The 20,461-nt window shown below is 36.9% G+C and overlaps 1 protein-coding gene across 1 annotated transcript in view; it reads left to right on the top strand.

Annotated features, from left to right (window-relative positions):
* Positions 1-859: 859 nt before the first annotated feature.
* LOC149821714 (methionine aminopeptidase 1A-like) overlaps positions 860-20,461 on the top strand; it is a 34,173-nt gene continuing 14,571 nt past the window's right edge. Inside the window, exons 1-12 of the mRNA XM_089980076.1 lie at positions 860-918; positions 2,080-2,172; positions 3,780-3,830; positions 7,298-7,480; positions 7,775-7,850; positions 7,995-8,042; positions 8,137-8,181; positions 9,468-9,567; positions 11,292-11,343; positions 11,445-11,486; positions 12,149-12,210; positions 12,308-12,406. Coding sequence (XP_089836202.1) covers positions 2,099-2,172; positions 3,780-3,830; positions 7,298-7,480; positions 7,775-7,850; positions 7,995-8,042; positions 8,137-8,181; positions 9,468-9,567; positions 11,292-11,343; positions 11,445-11,486; positions 12,149-12,210; positions 12,308-12,406 — 832 coding nt within the window. The 5' untranslated portion in view covers positions 860-918; positions 2,080-2,098. The remainder of the gene's footprint in view (positions 919-2,079; positions 2,173-3,779; positions 3,831-7,297; positions 7,481-7,774; positions 7,851-7,994; positions 8,043-8,136; positions 8,182-9,467; positions 9,568-11,291; positions 11,344-11,444; positions 11,487-12,148; positions 12,211-12,307; positions 12,407-20,461) is intronic.

Raw genomic sequence — 20,461 nt, 5'->3', positions numbered from 1 at the left:
AATTAAGGTTTTGAGAGGTGTTACATATCTCTTGCAAACAAATAATATAATCATTGAGCTTAAAAATACTCTTTATACTCCAGACATCAAGCAAAACCTTCTTTCGAATAAGCTTCTTATTGCAATTGCATTTATCATTAATTTTATTGGTGATCGTGTGCATCTGCAATATATCAGCTAATGATCAATATGTCATTATTGTCTCGATTGTCATGAATATGATTATTTCTTCTTATATTGTTGCTCCATCTTCCTATTTGAACATGTCACATGATAATTAATATTTGTGGCACTTAATATTTGAGCACATTAGTATTGAAAAGATTAAACGTATCTCATTATTGGGACTTGATACTTGGCAACCTTTATTTTCATTATTCTGTTTGTGAGTTATGCATTTATGGGAGGATGGTTCACGCATATTTTTCAAAAGTTGAGCGTAACATAGATTTGTTACAAATTGTCGGCATTGATATTTATAGTTCACTTATTATTCATATAAGATCTCATAATTTTTATTTTATTATTTCTATTGATGATTATCCGACTTTACTTAGTAAATAATGTAAATATGAAACACTATCATTTTATACATTATAAAATTTTCATAAAAAGTAACTTAAAAATTCACTAAGTCTCTTAGATAAGATCGACATTGAGCATGCATCAACTGCTTTTCAATCAATCACACAACTCCTTCTACACCTCAACCGAAGAACAGAACACTCATGGACCTGGTAGGTGCTATGATAGTCATGCAAGCCTCCCAGCCGTCCATCACATGAAAAGTTGCAAACTTCCACGTTTTCAAACCCCACTTTTGACTCAATAAATAGGTTGGAAGGGAGAGCATCGCGTTGCGCGGGTTATATGCTTGTGCGCGGCAAAGGGAACGTTGAAGGACCCTTCCGCTAAACAGTAAGCATCATCTCTCTCTCTCTCTCTCTCTCTCTCTCTCTCTCTCTCTCTCTCTCTCTCTCTCTGCGTGCCGTAAACCCAAATCATGTTTTTCATTGGATGGAATTCTTAGTCACTGTGCGTTTCATCGCGGTCAAATAGTTCGCACCCAAACACCTCTTTGATTGATTGAAGGCAAAGATTAGGGTGAATTGAAATTCGGTCGATTTTGATTACTTTCTTCTTGCTTTTCGCCGTCGGTTATTGCTAAGTAAGCGCTCCATTACCTGTACGAAATTGGGAAAAGAAACCAGTATAGACGAACGATCTCTTTGATGGACCAGCTGTGGATTGATGACCGAGTTTGGTGTTCAAATTATTTATCTTGTAGAGACACTCACTGCCCCTATCATCAAGATGTTGATATCCGTTACTGGATGATGGTTTCAAAGTTGTTTGTGGAGTGAATTTGATGCTGTAAAGAGTCTTTGATTGTGACAGAGAAGATTTATGCATTACATGTTCCTTCCTCATACATGCTGTGAATATGAACTTCACATAATGCTGATATCAAGGATAACCACACATGTTTTACATTACAACTGGAGCAAATGAATGCCTTTTTTATTGGATGAGAGAAGATTCCAAAATCAGCTTTTACTTCTTCCTTTACTCATTCACTGTTTCCAAGTGGTAGGCAATCAAAATGTTGACCTTATAGGCATGTTTGGACTTTGGACACTGTATAGCTATCTCAATTTGCACGAAAGATATATCTTCTGCCTGAATCTTTTGAATCGATCCCAAATCCTCTGCTATGTCACACAGATTACGACTGCAGATACGGTGTCACAGCCATTTGTATGAAATTTTCAATATGACTACTATATAGGGGGACACTATACGGGGGCCAAAATGGAGTATCAGTGTGATATAGGTCCTTTGTCATAGTTGGCAACTTGTGAGCTATGCGGGCAAGCTCTCAAATGAAAGCAGAGAAACTATATATATGTTTTGTTCTCTTGTTTGTTGCTGCCGTTTTAAAGTTATGTGTTGATTAATGTTTTGAATCTTGATTGACAGTTTGAAGTCTTGATTTAGGTCACTGTGAAATAGCTTTTCTCCGTGGCACAGTTCAACTAATTGCTCTTGCTATTTCTTCCTTTCTTTTTACATGACAAGAGGAGTGCAATAGGGTGGCATGGATCGAGGCTCAACTATGGCAGCAGAATCAAGTTTATCTTGTGTTAAGTGCGGCAATCCTGCACGTCTTCAGTATGTTCTTATCTACTATTATCTTTTATTGCAATATTTGAATGTTAAGATTAGCCTTTTGACTTTTTCATATGTTAGTCTTTGCTTTGTGAAATGACTCTTGTATGATCAAATTGGAAACAATGTGATGGTCATATTGTCATATGTTCATTAGTATAAGATGTCCATGATGGGTAACTTTGTTCTGTACAACGTTATGCTTATCAACTTGTTTACAAAACCTTTTTTCTTTTTCATTCTTTTGAAATTGTGGGTTTTAAAATTAAATTGTTGTCCATATTGGCTTTGAAATGCATGACCATGGTTTGCACATGCAGGTATTGTTAGCTGCTCCTAGTTTCATAAATGACATAAATAAAGTTGAATGTTGTCAGTTATTGCTTAAAGTCAAATTGGTCCATGGTTAAGTATCATGAGTAATTCAAATTATATTGTTGGATAAAAATTAAATGACAGGTATTTTGATGGATTATTAATTACAATCATGCTAAGATTCTTTAGCTGCCATCAAGTTGAGAATGGGATTGATTTACATGTATTAAAATTACATACCCTGCCAACTCAGTAGTAATATTTATTCTTATTAAAGTGTGGAGTCAAACTATCAGCTGCAGGAGGGTCTAGGGAGATGATGCGCTATTGAAATGAGACACATAGGTTGGCTGATGAATGTCATATTCACCGTTAAGAACAGAGTGCTGATCAAACACTTGGCAGGTAGAAGCATCTAGCAACTGCCTTGACGAGTGTCCATGGTGGAAATTTCCATTCAATCACAATGAAAAAACTACACATGATTCTGAATGTGAATGATTAGTTGAATTATAAGAATAGAAGATGCTTTTGCATTGTTTTATCTTATTGGTGTCAGCTGCAGAACCTTGTTACAAATTTGATGCATCATGATAGTGTTGGTTTAAATATAGGCCTTTGCTACAACTTATCATTGCTTGAAAACATGAAAGAGAAAACCATGATTCAATAATAGGGATGGCAGTGGACCGGAGCGGGGGCTGGGGGACAAGGTCTCCACCCTGCCCTGCCTCCATCCCCGTTTCATGTCCTCCATCCCCGGTCCAAACGGGGCGAGGCGGGTTGGGGCCCCGTTTCCCCTCGGTCCATTGCCATCCCTAAAGAAGGATTGGGGATAGGGAGTGGCAGGGGAAAGCGTAAGTCCATCCCCACCTCCATCCCTGCACGGGTTTTGATTTTAACCTCCATCCCCGTTTCATGTCCTCCATCCCCGGTCCAAACGGGGCGAGGCCCCGTTTCCCACCGGTCCACTGCCATCCCTATTCAATAAGAGACTTGCCAGTGTGTTTCTTGCTTCATATAAATGATTTGGGCGCATCTTTGTTCTACTGATGTAGTCCTTTTTACTCATATCTGGACTTGTAAGAATTGTGATCTATTATTACATTTTGATTAAGGTCTTTTTCGGTGTTTGTTGAAGTTAATTTGGTTACCTTTTCATTGACAAATATGTATGAACATATGCCACCATATGTCCACTGCACACCATATGTCCACTGCACACCATATATTCTACATTTATTTTTTATTCTTCATGATTTTTGTTTATCTTAAAGTTGTTTTTTTTTTTTTAGGTGTCCTAAATGTTTGGAATTAAAACTGCCTCAAGAAGGTTCTGCTTTCTGGTTAGTAATCATTATCTTTAGCATGAATCTTCAAATTTTCCCTTTTTCAAGATTATTAATTTCATCTGTTTATGTATTTTGTAAATGGTAGGACACTAGATGTTCTTTTCTTTAAGTTCATGCTATGTTAAATACTGAGACATAAAAGCATACAGATTTATTGCAACAGTCATTTGGTAATTATGATACTTATGTAAAAAAGAACTGTCTTTGTACTTTGTGTTTTGGGAGTGTCGGTTTAGTAAGCAACGAAGTAGTGATGGGAGTGTAGTGAAGCTTGGTGAGCAAGAAATACCGGTGAATGATTATTTCAAATATTTGGGATCCATCATTCAAAAGCATGGAGAAATTGATGGAGATGTAAATCATAGGATAAAGGTTGGGTGGATGAAATGGAAAAGTGCAACTGGAGTGTTGTGCGATCGTAGAATGCCATTGCGGTTGAAGGAAAAGTTTTATAGGACGACTATTAGACCCACTTTACTATATGGTACAAAATGTTGGGCTGCCAAGAGACATCATATTCAAAAAATGAGTGTAGCTGAGATGCGGATGCTTAGATGGATGTGTGGAAATACAATAAAAGATAAGATTCGGAACGAGGAGATACGTAAGAAGGTAGGTGTTGCACCCATTGAAAATAAGATGCGAGAGAATCGTTTACGGTGGTTTGGACATATTCGGCGAAGGCCTAATGATGCTCCGGTTAGAAGGTTGGAGAAATGGGAAAATATATTAGTTAAAAGAGGTCGGGGTAGGCCTAGGAAGACTTGGATGGAGATGATAGGAAAGGATATGAATGCTTTGAACCTCACCGAGGACATGGCATTGGATAGAAATGATTGGAGGAAAAGGATTCATGTGGAAGACCCAAAATGAATTTCTTTTTTGGTTCATATCGCTGACCCCAATTGTTTTGGGATGAAGGCGTAGTTGTTGTTGTTGTTGTTGTTGTTTGTGCTTTGTGTTTGTGTTCATGTACTTGTTGATTATCTTGGGCCAGTGCTTTTATTTTTATGTGGGACTTCCAACTAGAATATCCTGAATTGCACATCGCTAGAAATACAAAGTGTTATTAAGAGTGTTCCAGGTACTGTTTAGAGTGCACTCTTGTCATATTGTTTAACTTGTCGCTTTAAACTGTAGGTATTACACCCATTCAAACAAATGGACTCATTGGTTTCTCTATTTTCCATGAGAGAGACATAGAAAGATAACATTAAATAGTTTCAGTGATAATTACCATCTTAATAATGTTAAACTATCTCAATGATAATTCAAACGGATGGGTGCGTTAGTTGTTGTGTGAACCAGTTTTAATAATTAACAAGTTTAATAAATAAGTTTCTAATTATCCACTTTTGATTATCTATATGGATCTATTGCATAAAACTTATTTTATAATTACTAATTCAAGAGTAACCTTTATATATTTAACATTAGTGAATTTTCTAATTCCACAAATTTCTTATATCTCTCGTTTGTTAGTAGGTTAACCTAAAGCATCACAATTCTTTCTCACATTTTGAAATGTGTTCGATTTACCCAAAGGATTATGTAAGTAGTTTACTAGTTCTATCCATTGTCTTTTTCCCTTTCGTATCTGTGTAATTGGGTGCATGTGTGAAATAAAAATTGAAAATCACAAACAAGAAGTGCCATATGGTGAGAATAAAGTATGCATAACGCAAGCCTAGTAAGCCAAACCATGCACAACCAGATTATTTGTCCAAGTACAACAGTCTGAACTTCTCAAGACAATATATAGGCCAATCTAAACCCTCTATTATCATATTATTAAAACCTTGTTTAATGTTAGATTCTATACTTACAAAGTGAAAAGCAGGGTTACCCGAAATGCGTTGCTTCTGAAATGTTAGGGGAAGCACCATTTTTAAATGGGAAGTGAGCTTCCCTATTAGTGGAAAGCGAGCTTCCTGATATTAGGGAAGGGAAGCTCGCTTCCCAATAATGGACAATTTAGCCCTTAAAAACTTTTTTTACCAAAAAAAAATATCCTTTTTTAAGGGTATAATGGTCGTTATGCCAAAGTCGAATAGGATTTCGACTTTCCCAAATCTGAACTCTCTCTCTCTCTCTCTCTCTCTCTCTCTTGACCTCCATCGAATTTCGGCACTTCCGACGATCTTCAGCAACTACCAGCGACCTTCGGCAACCATGAGTGTGTTCAAGTACTCTCTCTCGCTCTAACTCTCTCTCTTTCACTCTCTATGTCTCTCGCTCTGACTCTCCTCTCCCTTTGTCTTTCGCTCTCTCGCTCTCTCTGTCCCCCACTCTCTCTCTCTGTCTCGTTCTCTCTATCTCTCACTATCGCTCTGACTCTCCTCTCCCTCTCTCTTTGTCTCTCACACTCTCTGTCTCTCACTCTCTCTCGCTGTCTATAAAATGTTATGTTGAATATTCAGTTGCGAAAAAATATGTTATCCAATTTTTGCGATTGGCTTCTGTTGTGTTATCCAATTTTTGTGTTATTCAGCAAATCATCCAATTTTTGCAAAAAAATGTGCTGAATATTCAGTTGACAGCATGTGCATACTGCACACATAGATGTTATAGTCTTGACTCTTGATTAATTTTGCTTGGGATCAAACATATTTGATGTACTCAAATATTCATGCACCTTGCTTGCTGTTATGATTATGGTATTGGACCCCATTAAGTCAAATTTTTTTGCCATGTAATTTGTTGATGTGTATCATAGCTGCAATGATATGTGAAAGTTTTTTTCCTTGGGAAAAATTTAATGCAGTTGTTTTTTGGGATTCAAGGATTTGCTGAGTACAAATTTGTAATGTTGAAAATTATAATTAATGAAAATATGTTTTTGAGGAAACATCAGCTTTAATGTTATCTACTCATGTTTTATTTTGTCAATGATAACATAAATATTATATTTTGGTAAATTAGGAAAAATACAATTACGTTTTCGCTTCCCACTAAAATCCTAGGTTGCTTTCTTCTTCGTTCCCCCTTTGAATCCTAGTTCGCTTCCGATTCGATTCCTAGGTCACTTCCCTTCTTGCTTTTGACATGATTCCCGGTTCACTTCTCAGTCGTCCTGCGCTTCCCGCTTCCTAAAATTTTAGAAGTGCCTCGCTCCTCCCTTCCGCTTCTCGAATTGCTTTCCACTCCTGCTTCCTCGACTGACAACTCTGGTGAAAAGTTTGATATTTAATTTGAAAAGATCAAGAAAGTTATTTAGATCCCCATTAGTATGACATATCTTGTTATGATCTATGCAATCTACCCATGGTGTCTTTAATCCATTAGAGGATACAGTTTAATGGTGATATTCTTTTTCTGATGCACATTCTTACTAATAGATTTTATCATCCTCTTTTGATGGAAATTGGGAAGGATAGGTTTCATCTCAGGTCAATGTGTTTATTCATTTTTTTTCTTTAACCTTGTGGTTTCTTGATACTAAAGTACCTTGGGATTTCCAGCTCTCAAGATTGTTTCAAGGCATTATGGAGCTCACATAAGTCAGTACATTTGAATTCAGAAGTGCATACATTTAGTGGAAATCCACAGGAACAAATCTTTGCAGCACTTTGTAAGGGTTGGTTATACTGCTTGAAGAAAGGCCAGGCACGAACTGCTCAGCTTCGTCATTTTGATTGGACAGGGTATGTTCTAATGAGATCATCCTTTAGTTAAATCTATTTTATGTGGCACCTTCATACTTCTGTGAGTTAATGGTTGGCTCAGATTTATTTTTGGAGAGGTGTTTGACTGCTGACCTGACAGTTATGCTTGATAATTACACATGACATATATAGTGATTGTTTTCTCTTGAACAGAACTTTTATGAATTATAGATGTTGACTACAATTGTGTCAATATTCTGATGCATCTTTGTACAATTCAAATCATGTTTCTGTATGACATGGAGTTGGCTCACATGCCTTAACCTCAAATAGAATGTTAAGGCCATACCCTATTTCCGGTCGGCGATTTGTTCCAGACAGAATCAGTAAATCTGATTGGGCCATTGATGTGAGTTATCTTGAACATTGTGATCATTGTTTTGCATTTCATTTAGATGTCTTCCCTAATATATGTCTGTAGAAAGAACAACATGCTTTGTTGAACTCTGAGATGTATGCTGTGTTATGCTTTTAATCTGAATCTGACATGCAGGGTATTCCAAAAATTGAGCCTAGTAGTGACTTGCAAAATATTGTAGAGGTACTTTTAAGTCTTAAATCTTGGTTTTGTTTAGTTGAATCACTTTTGTTGTTAGGACATTTAAGATTTCTCTCATTGTGTGGTGCATTTACAGATTAAGACCCCTGAACAAATTGAGCGAATGAGAAAAACTTGCCGGGTAAGCATTCATTTGTTCCAAAACTAAAATCAGTTCAAACTGAAATGATTTCATTTATATTTTCTGAAATATTCTTTAATGTATCTCGTTTTATTGCTGTTTGTGGAGGCAAAATTACAGTTTGTTAATGTACTGATGGCTGTTAGGCATCGGATCCTTGTTTGGTAGGCAAAGGCTAGGTGCTTATCTGAAGCATTTTACTCTTCACCCTTGGCAGGTGTGCGGTTGCCTTTCACTGGTGGGCTCCATAAGGGCTTGGGTGTTGGTGACCCCACCTAGAGATTACCCGCTTCGGCGGGGAACTTCATCATCAAAAAGAAAAGAAAAGAAAAAAACTCTTTACCCTTGGCAATTGGATAAAGATCCACTTATTCATAACCAAATTCATTTTAAATTTCAGACCGAGGGTTTCTAAGTTCTCAATTCTTATTGTTCAAAAATGAATTCACCTTAGTTTCAAAGCCTGCAACTACAAAGAATGTGTCAAAATGCATCTTTAGTATGCAGCTGCATGAATGTGATTTATCTTCTTGACGTGATGCCAATCCACCGCAAAACTCCCAAGTTTGGAAATTCATATTATCAATGATATGAGTTCATTGCATTGCAGTGGAATAATTTAGGATCTACTTGTGGCTCTTTAACTTATTGAAAAAGGGAAATTGGGAGAAGATAGCAAATGACTGGAATATGTTGTATGCAGATTTTTATGTTTTACCATGAGGATGATTCTGGGAAGTATACAGTTTGAGTAGCAATATTTTTTGCGGCTATGCCAAGGGGAAACACCTCCATCACCGACCGTATATTGACTGACCTTTGATCAGTAAAACCCTTGAGGTCCCCCCTGCCCTTTAGGGTGTACACCCATCTTTGACCTTGCAAGGGATGCTCCCCATGGGTTTCAAACCTGTGACGTCCCGTCAACTTGGTGAGGTTCACAAGTCGCCCCTACCAGATGAGCAGAGTTCTTGTAGGTTTAGGGATTTGGGACTTGTAAAAGAAAAGAAAAAGGTTAATCACTTTCCTGTCTGAGAGGTGCTAGGGGTTGTAGCTATGTGGTATTTCTACGAGGGTATTCTTCATTTGCTAACTTGTGAGAAGAATAAGTTCAGTTGGATCCATAAATTTTGTTTAGGTTTTTATCAAATACCTTAATCTTTCTTCGGAGAATAATTTCTATGATATAAGCACACACTAAATAAAACCTCTGTTCTTTAAAAAAAGCGGAACCCTCTCAGTTTTCTGTTTGATTTGTTTTTCTTTTCTCTATTTATGAACTTTAGATTGCAAGGGAAGTTTTGGATGTTGCAGCTCGTGCAATAAGACCTGGAGTCACAACTGATGAAATTGATGAATTGGTCCATAATGCGACAATTGCTGCAGGTATGTGGTCAAGTTTTTGACATGAAAACAGAGTTATCTACCTTTTATTTTGCAACCATAAATATTAAGATGTCATTGGAATTACTGGACAATATTCTTGAGAAAATATTAGTTTATGTTATTTTAAAAGTTAATAAACCAATGTCCTTGAAGTAGAATTGATAGTATTTGCATTTCATGGAATTACTTTTTTTTTTGTTGCTAGCAAATGCCATCTACTTAGGAACTTGAGGTACGTTTTCTACGAGGCATTGTTGTCAAAGCCTTTTGTGGTTGGTAATGTATCTAATGCCTTGCGGAGCTTTAATCATTGAGAGCAAGAATTTTCTGAGATATGTTCTTTGTGTTCTGTTCACCATTTCCATATGCTAATGTTGAGTCTGATATTATCGTTTGGGCAAATTCATGGTTTGTGGAAATCTTAGTTCACTATGAACTACTGGTTTCTTAACCCTTTCCAAAAGTGAATGTTGGAATTTATAATTTTTATGATTGGACCTAATGGTCAATAACGTGATCATATATCTGACAGATTGAGTAAACCTCAGTAAATCAATTAAGAATATTATTGGCCTTTTTAATTATCAAGCATGGATGATTGGTAGTGGGGCAACCAACAGTGTGACTGATGATAGGATAAAGTGCTTCTTAATCTGGTCATTTCAGATTGTCTAGTATCCAAGTGACTTGTTCTCTTGAAACAAGAGAGAGAGAGAGAGACAGAGTTCCTTTGTTATTCTTATGCCCGTCTGATGCTTATCAGCTTTCAGATGCTTGTGACGAAGTTTACACGTTTTTTCTTCCTTCAACCTTTATAATATTTGAGTTCATCTTTTCCGGTTCGAATCCTGGAGACGCCATTTACTTCTTTTTTCACCCCAAAAGAGAAAAGAGATAATAGGATAAACTTCTCTCATTTCCTTTCTTATGTTCATGGCTTTGCACCAGCCAGGGATGGTTATTCTCATACAACTACTTATGTTAAAATATCCTGACAAATCCTTTAGGTAATGTACAACAAATCAATATGCTTTGTTCTTCAAGGTTCACAATGTCTGACATCCATCCCGATTAAGTTATATTGTGTATGTTACTGACTGAAGGAGCTTTCCATGTAAATATTTTATCTTCTATCACATGCAATGAGTTCAATGTTTGGTATCATCTCGTGAGTCACTATGATGAAGTAATTAATTTGTCTAGTGGAGGTCCTTTTTCCTTTTTATTCCATAGCTTGAAAATGTATTCTAATATTCAGACTTCTGCCTACTTGAATTAATCCATCTGACACGATGGGATCTATGTGAGTTGCGACTTTGTCCAAAGTGATTGATTATGTCATTTTGTAAGTGGCTTGAAAGAGAAGCAGTGGGATGTCAATATGCATGTAAGTTCAAATAGTACATGGCTCGTGAAGGCCTGAAATCTCTTCATGCAATTTCAACAGTCAAGGGTATTCCATTTGTATTTTTCATCACATCTATGGTTTGTTCATGTGTGGGAAATCTGTCCAAAGTTGAATTACTATTAATGCTATGTTCTATGTTTTTTCCCCCCATTAATGTTGTGGAAAAGCATGAATGCCAATGGGAGTTTCAATGTCTTATTTGTTAGTATTGGATATTTTTCATTCTATGGCTGTGCATTATTTACTGTTTTATTAATTGAGTCTTGAATCTTGGGTTATGCTACTATAAGCTGATAATTTTCATATTGTTGTCCAGGGGGATATCCATCTCCACTAAATTACCATTTCTTTCCAAAGTCTTGTTGCACGTAGGTAACTCTTTTTTAATGAGTTTTGTTGAACACCCATTCCAGTCAGAAAATTATATTTTCAGATTTGTGTAGTTCATGCTTCTTGATCTTTATTGCAGGTCAGTCAATGAAGTTATTTGCCATGGAATTCCTGATGCTAGGTTTGTGGCATGATTTTCATCTATTCTTGTTTTAAAGTCAGGATTCAGCATTGGATTTGTTTTCAAAAGATATTCTTGACCTAGTATCATCAAAATTTATAGCACGGTAATGTTAAGGTCGCCAGGAAGACTCAATCATTTGTCACTCAGATAAAATTGATAGAAAATGAGAAAATACGATCAGCGGATGTGTTTAGTTTAGGGCTTCCTTGTGAGAGTTTCTGCTGCATACCTTGCCCTTTTGGCTAAGTTCAAGTGAGGAGGTCTGCATTACTGTAGGTGCTATTTTTATAGGATTTTAAACTTATCAAAATGAGAATTGTGTCAGTTTTCGGTTTTAATGGAATTAATGTCATCAACATGCTTTGATGCAAGCATAGTTACTGTGTTTTCTAATTTGGGCAAGAAGCCATTGCCGATGACCCAATATTCCAAGCATACACAGCTTTTTTAGTACAAGTGATTCTACGGGTATACTGGGTTGTTTAGGCCTTGGCAATCAACTATCCACACTCGATGAGCTCAAGGATTATGAATGGAATTACTTTTGCAGTTTGCCACTGCATTTAAGCAAAGGAGTTCTGACAAACTGCATGTCCTATGCTAGTTTTGGCTTTTGCTCTACCTTTTCATGTATGATATCAATTACTACTTTTTTGTAGGAGATTAGAAGATGGAGACCTAGTCAATGTTGATGTAACTGTCTACTACGATGGTGTCCACGGTATTGATTAATACTATGCTATGTGTGTTACACATCATTTACTGTATTGTTATCCACATAATTGTCATGTTATTCTTTGCTTCTTTATAACTTCCAGGTGATCTCAATGAGACATATTTTGTTGGAAATGCTGATAAAGAATCTCAACAACTTGTACGTTGTACATATGAGTGCCTTGAAAAGGCTATATCCATAGGTACTTATATGAACATGTGAGTCCATCAGAACATGTTGTGTGCTTTCAAAGTTTCTATCTATGACCTATGCATATTTTATTTGTCCATTTAAGTCAGAGCTTGTGCCTGTCATTTTTCTTTAAAGTGCATAGCCTGATTTTTTTGGCCTCCTTGAAATGACTAGTTTTCATTTATCCTCACCTAAAACTTATCTTGGCTGACAAAAACTTCATTCGTGTGAGTGCATGTCTGTATGTGTATGTTTCTTTAGTTAAACTCTCTTGTCCATCATATCACTGATTTAAATTTCCAATTCAAGAACTTACTGAATGAGTAGTTGGAAATATGGGAAAAATATAGCAGTATTGTGTATAACCTTTTTCCCTAGCTTATAACTCACAGATTTACTGAATGAGTACTGCATACTGATTTGTTGTGATGGATTGCTGATGAACAGATGGTTTGTTTGGGTTCTGAAAACCCTACAGTAGGATTCTGGATATCTCTGCCAATAATATATATATATATATATATATATATATATATATATATATATATATATAAAACCAGGTATTTTGGTCTTTTCATTGAATAGGCGTCAGCCCATTAGGGGCTGATATTTTTATTTTTATTTTGTATTTTGCTTTTTTGTACTTTTTATTTTTTTGTTTTTACCTTTTGTCATGATGGGGACAGCTCCATATGGCTGTTGGAGCTGCCCCAACAGCCACATGGGGCTGCCCCCCTTGGGCCCTGATTGTATTATAAATATGCCCCTTTGGCCTTGTATTTGTTCATCTCTTTTTGAAGAGAGTTTCTATACAATAACAAAGTTATTTGACCCTTGTGTGGATGGTGTGATTATTCAATCAAGTATTCTCCTTGATTGAAGTGTGTTCTTGCATGTTTATTGGGTTGAATCCATTTCATTACATTGTATCATAGCTTTGGTGTTCCAAAAGCTATTTTTTAGAAGAAAGATCATGATAATATCAAGAGGAGGATCGTGAGCTTGGCGAATACAACGAATCATGGATTGTTGCATCGGGAAGCACACCATCTCTCAAGCAAGTCATGTATTGCATTCTTTTTCTCTTTCTCTTCTTCTCTTTACTCTCTCTTTCTCTATGGAGAATGAGAGGGAAGCTATGCCACAGGGATTCGGACAACCAAGTGCCGCACCCGCGTCGACGCGACGCAGGTGCGTGTGTTGGTGCGGCACCCAATGCGGTCAACCCCACCCTGGGTGCGGTCAACGCACCTAGGGTCATATTCGTCTAAATTTTAGACTTTAAAAAAAAAATTGCCCGATGAAATGGGCTTGAGCTTGAGGATTAGGGCAAAATTGTTTTGCCCTCTTTCCTGTCTTCCAAGTTCAGACGTTGTTGAGCTGCGACACCCCGACACCGGCGATGCTTGCTACCGTCTGATGAGTGCGAACTCAGTCTCCATCTCCAAGGTACGTTATTCTCTCTTGTTCTTTCCTTCAATCCCTCTCTCAATCTCTCTCTCTCAATCTCACTCTCCACTCGTCTCAATCTCTCGGCTAACTCTCTCTCTCTCTCTCTATCTCTCTGAGAACACCAACCATCAATCCTCCTTGTTGGCCTCATTCTCTTCAATGTTGAAGTACCTCATCTCATAGACACTCCGGTCTTTGTTGGATGCAATCACATGCAACCAATCTCTTACGTTGTGTTTCTTCAAATACTTCTTTGTCAAAATAGGAACCAGAAGCTACCACTATCATGTATTGAAACCAAATGCACTGCGCATGCTATATCTTGAAAGAAAGCGTTTAATAAAGGAAATTATTTGAAGGTTCCCTTCTTACTTGCATAATGCAACTGATACAGTTCTTTTGCTAGATTGTTCTGTTTTAATTTGGGCAATGCACACTATAGGGGTGGCAAAATTTGACCCGACCCGCCAACCCGCTTCTTAGCCGGGTTCGGGTTTGGCTTAAACGGGTTCGTGTCGTAAACGGGTCGACCCGCCTAACCCGTTCATTAAACGGGTCGGGTTCGTGTTAGGGGTATGCTAACCCGCCAACCTGTTTGACCCGTTTAATAAACGGGTTAGGTGGGCGGGTTTACCCGTTTACACGAACCTATTTAAAATATACTTTTTTGAAATTTAATCATTTTAAAATATATAAGACAGTAGCGTCTTACACAAAATAGGTAGGGGCAAAGACGCCTTTCCACTTCATAGAAAGGGCAAAGGAAGCCCCAGCCACTAGCCTGAGAGGCTGAGATAAACCGTGCCGGCGATGCCCAAGGCGTAGATTCCGGCCGCCTTTCCGATGAGGCTCCATCCGGAATGCACCACCGCTTCGACGCCGCTAGGGATCCACTCTGCCACGAAGAACGCCGCACTGATCGCGGCCAACCCGGCCGGAATGCGCGTCGCGAGGGCCGTTCCGGCGTTGGACACGACAGCGTCTGTGAACAGCTCGACAGAGAACACCTTGAACTCCGCCTGGCTGAGGGCCTCCATCCTGTCCGCAGAGTCTGGTCGGTCTTGCCGGAGGACTTGGTCGACCTGGATCTGGGCTGGTGGAGAGGGGATCTAGTTGCGGACGAGGGAGAGGGAGAGATGGAGGCGGGCGGCGGCGTCGTGGAGCTGGTAGGTCAACTCGCAACCCGTTTAATAAATGGGTCAACCCGCAACCCGTCAATCTGAAACCCGAAACCCGTGTAATCGGGTCGTGTCGATCCGACCCGTTTATTAAACGGGTTAACCGTGTCGTGTCGGGTTACCCATTTAATAAATGGGTCGGGTTTGTGTTTGCCACATCCGACCCGTTTAATAAACAGGTCGGGTTCGTGTTGAGGTATGCTGACCCGCCAACCCGCCGACACGACCCGCCAACCCGACCCGATTGCCACCCCTAGCACACTAAGATATAGGGCATTACCCAAGGTTCAACTTGCAATTCTTGTGGTTTGACAGAATTGCACACACACATGCAACTCTATTTCCCAAAATTTGCAAAGAATATGTTAGATTTATTTCATTTTTCATGAATGTATTTCTCTTCCTTCTTCCAAGAGAAAGATCTTTATTTTTGCTTCATTTTTTTTCAAGTCTTGGATACGTTTTTTGTCTATTGAAAGTAATCAGAAGTAGGATACTTTTTCAAGTTTCAACACAAGACTCAAAAGTAACGAATAGAGTAAAATTGTAGATTGTTAATTTGATTTATTGCATGCATGATAAAATTATATATATATATATATATATATATATATATATATATATATATATATATATATATATATATATTGCCGCACCCCCGCACCCAAGTTTTTTTAAAGTGTCGCACCCCCGCACCTGCACCCGCATTCATGTGACATAGGAGGGAAGTAATAGTCTCCATTCCCGTATGCCTAAATGATACAAACTATGTGATGTGGGCATCCATAGTAAAGCACAAAATATGAAAAAAAGGACTATGGGGTTTGGTGGACGATACCGAAAAAACGCCTAAATTCATTCTTACAAAAATTGAGAATGAGAAGGAAGTTGCCCTTCAAGGAGAGGAAATGGTTAAAGCCATTTTCGATTATGAAAAAAGATGGAAAGAATGGAGTATGGGTCATTCCAAGATAATTGGATGACTCATCAATAGTGTGGACATCCACAAGTGTTCTAGTTTGCCGAAATTTGATTTCGCTAGTGATACATGAAAATATCTTAAAGACATGTATAGTCTTAAAGATATTGCACATATATGTAATGTTCAAAACAATGTAAGAACCTTGACTCAAGGAGAGATGAGCATTAGGGAATACTACAATGCACTCGAGATGAGCATTAGGGAATACTACAATGCACTCTCTCTTCTTTGGGATGAATTGACTCTTCTTGAGCCAAAATGTCATTGCCATCAAGATGTAGAACTCTGTGAAAATCAAATTAAAATGGAACGTTTCTACCAATTTATTAATGGGCTTAGACCCGAATTTAAAGGAACCAAGTCGGCTCTCCTTCATAGAGGAGGTATACCATCCATAGTAGAAACTCATGAAGAATTGACTATAGAAGAAGAACAACAACAACAACAACTACGCCTTCATCCCAAAACAATTGGGGTCAGCGATATGAACCAAAAAGAAATTCATTTTGGGTCTTCCACATGAAGAAAATACATTAAAAAAAGCCTTTCGCTTCAAAGGATGAAGAATCCATGCTTGCCATGTCAAAGCCCAGTAATCATACTAGAAGCTACAAACCTCCTCATTTTGTAAAAAATAAGAATGAAAGAAACTCCAGTAACTGTGAAAGAAATGAAAAGAGGGGTGACCATGAATATAAAAAGGGTGAAAAAATAATTTGCTATCATTGTTATGAACCGAGATACATCAAACTTTTTTGTCCCAAAAGAAAGAAGGATGATCATAGAAAAGACAAAAGAGTTGCTTCGGTTGAAAGGAGTGATATAGACGACTCCAAATGCATTGGCTCACTCTCTTTGGCTTAACTAATGGAGGCGCTACATCTCATGCTTAAAACTCAAGCTCCTTTTTCAAGAGCGGCCATATCTACAAGTGGTGATCATGGTAAGACCTCTTGGATCCTAGACTCCGGTGCTTCTTTTCATATGGCTCTAAATGAATCCATATTGTCCGAATGTAATTTTAATCCAAATGACTTATGTTTTAACTGCTGATGGAACATTTTTGAAAATCAAAAGTTTTGGTATTTTTCAAAAACCTTCAATCTTTCACATACCAAATATTAGAGTAGTACCAAAAATTAAATTTAAATCTTTTATCGGTTTCTCAAATTACGGACCATGGTTGCAAAGTACTATTTTCATATAATGATTGTCTAATACAGAATCTCCAGTCCGGGAAGCCAATTGGGCGAGGCCATAAAAGAGGAGATCTCTATGTCATAGACAATCTTGAGTTGCCAAAACAAGTTTTTTGTAATTTTGTGAAAAATAAAGATATAGAAATTTGGCACAAAAGACTAGGACATCTTAGCGTGATCAAATTACACTTGTTTCATATCTTTCAAATTATAAAGAAAGATTTTGTGTGTGAAGATTGCATTCTTGGCAAAATGAAGTCTTTGCCCTTTGAAACAAGACATTTTATAACTAAGAACTCATTTGAATTAGTTCATTCGAATGTACGGGGACCGACTCCTGTTGTATCCAAAGGAGGTGTATCCTATTATGTTGTGTTTGTAGATGACTATAGTTGACACTCTTGGATATTTTTTCTAAAAAAAAATCGAAAGTATTTTATTGTTGTAAAAAATTTCACTGTTATATAAAGAATCAATTTAAAACTAATATTCAAATCTTTATAACCGATTCCGGGAGAGAATTTGTATCAAAAGAATTTGAAAATTATCATGGCCTAAATGAGATTGTTCATAAAAAATTGTGTCTATACATTTCTTAATAAAATGGACTAGTTGAGAGAAAGTATAAACACATTATTGAGACCACTAGAACACTTGTGTCTAGAAATATTTCAAAAGGATTTTGGGCCGAAGCCGCCCTTACGATAGTCTATTTGATAAATAGAATGCCTTTAAAAAACATTGAAAATATCTCTCCTATCGAAAAACTTTGTAAAACATCTCTCGATTATAAAAGGTTAAGGGTCTTTAGATACAAATGTTGTGTCATTACCAATAAGAATGACAAACTTTCTCCAAAAACAATCCCTTGTATTTTTTTAGACTATGCCAAAAACCCAAAGTGATATAGATGTTATGATATTGAAAGAAACAAATTGTATGTTTCTTGAAATGTCACTTTTCTTGAAAATGAAATCGGTTTTAGCAAGGAAAAAATCTAAAGAAAGTTGTGACTATTCGTTTCTTTTTTACTTTGTCAATGATAGGTGCGAAAATATTCATGAGAGTGAAAATCAAGACACGCATAATGCAAGTGAGAATGTGAATAGGGATCTTGATAATTTAGATCTATCTCACAATAACATACAAACCTATGCTCGACGTACCGAAGATCATCCACCATCTGCTTTAGAAAGATATTCCCAAAACCAAGAAGTAGATTCTTCTAGTTTTAGAAAATCCATAAAAATTTCAAAAGCTCCTAGTAGATTTGTATCTTATGATTCCTTTGAACCAAGGTATAGATCATGCCTAATGGCCATATACTTATATTCTGAACCTCAATATTATCATGAGGCTAAATATCATCAAGAATGGATTAAGGCCATGAATGATGAATTAGAAGCTTTGGAAAAGGCAAAAACTTAGGAGATCCAAACATTACCTAAAGGAAAATAACTATAGGATGTAGACAGGTCTACAAGATAAAAACCAAATACGATGAAACATTAGAAAGATACAAAGCCAGGTTAATAGCAAAGGGATACAGTCAATAATATGAAATAGACTACGATGAGACGTTTGCCCCAGTTGCTCGAATGACCACTGTTAGAACTCTCATTGTTATAGCAACGATTAAAAAATTGCCTATATTTCAAATGGATGTAAAGAATGCATTTTTTAATGGTAATATGGATGAGGAGGTTTACATGGATCCTCCACCAAGCTTGGATTTTATCACATGCGAAAACTCTTCGGTTGCGCAAAGCCTTGTATGACTTAAAACAAGTTCTTAAAGCTTGGTATGATATGTTGAGTAATGTGATGATACAACTTCATTTTAAATCTTGTTTTACTGACACTGTCTTGTTTGTTAAGTTTTTCAATGCAGGAATAGTGATCATATTACTTTACGTAGATGATATGATAATCACAAGAGGTGATAAGCAGAGAGTTAATTATATTAAAGAATTTGTGTAACTGACACTGCTTTATTTGTTAAGATTTCTGATGCCGGTATTATTATTCGTCTCATTTATGTGGACGACATGATCATTATCGGAGGAGACAAACATGGAGTTGAAAAATTATTTTGAAATGACTTATATGGGTTTATTGAGATATTTTTTAGGAATTGAAGTTGCTTATTCTTCTAGAGGTTATTTATTATCTCAATCTAAATTTGCTTTTGATATTGTTTATAGGTCCAGAATCACAGATGATAAGAGAGTTGATATTCCTGAGGTTGTCAACTTCAAAATGTGAATTGATGACAGAGAACCTCTTAAAGATCTCACTCCTTACAAACAACTTCTTGGAACACTCTCCTACCTCTCAATCACTAGACCTGATATAGCAAATGTTATACACACAGCTAGTCAATTTCAACATGCTCCTATTTCTGTTCACATAGGAGCAGTTTTGTTTATTATTAAATATATTAAGTCTTCAATTTCTCAAGGTCTCTTCTTGTCTGCTTCATCTTTATTAGATGTTGAGTGGGGAGGTGACCCAATAACATACACTCAACCACTGGTTTTTATATTTTCTTAGATGAATCATTGATTTCATGGTGGTGTAAGTGTAAAATTGTCTATGAAGAGACAATACACATACAAGCATAAATACTTTATAAAAGAAGTGCACGAAAGCACTCTCACAACACTTGAACAAAATACGCAAAAAGCGTAAAAATAATGAGCATGCAATAATGCATGTATTTTATAGAAGAAACAAATGCTTGAGACTCTCAAGCTTGAGAATTTACAAGGGGGAACACCCCTATTTATACAAAATGAAAGGAGTGCAAAGGGGGGCTCCCAAAGGAGCCGTTGGGGAGCCCCCAATGGTTACAACCCCCAACGACTCTATTGGGGGACCCCCAATGCACTTTATGAAAAATATAAAAAACAAAAAAACAAAAAATAAAGAAATGTAAAATACAAAAAATAAATTACAACATATTCCAAAATGGAATATGCGCAAGATTACAAGAATACCCTTTTAGGGTAAGATAAAAAAAATGAATAAATATATATATTTATATATGTAGAGATACATATAATATATTATATGTATATGTATCTCTAAGTATATAAGTATATATATTTATACTTACAACATGTTTTTGGAGATACATTTTAACACCCCCCCTCAAACTTACGGTGCGATAACCGCAAGTTTGTCAAGAAGGAAATGAAATCTGGGCGAACATAGTGCTTTTGTGAAGAAGTCTGCAAGTTGATACTCAGACG

This window comes from Nuphar pumila, chromosome 11 (assembly GCF_984573655.1).
Source record: "Nuphar pumila chromosome 11, dmNupPumi1.hap1.1, whole genome shotgun sequence".
NCBI lineage: Eukaryota > Viridiplantae > Streptophyta > Magnoliopsida > Nymphaeales > Nymphaeaceae > Nuphar > Nuphar pumila.
The sequence above is the reverse complement of the archived record's forward strand: the minus strand, read 5'-3'. Positions and strand labels throughout refer to the sequence as shown.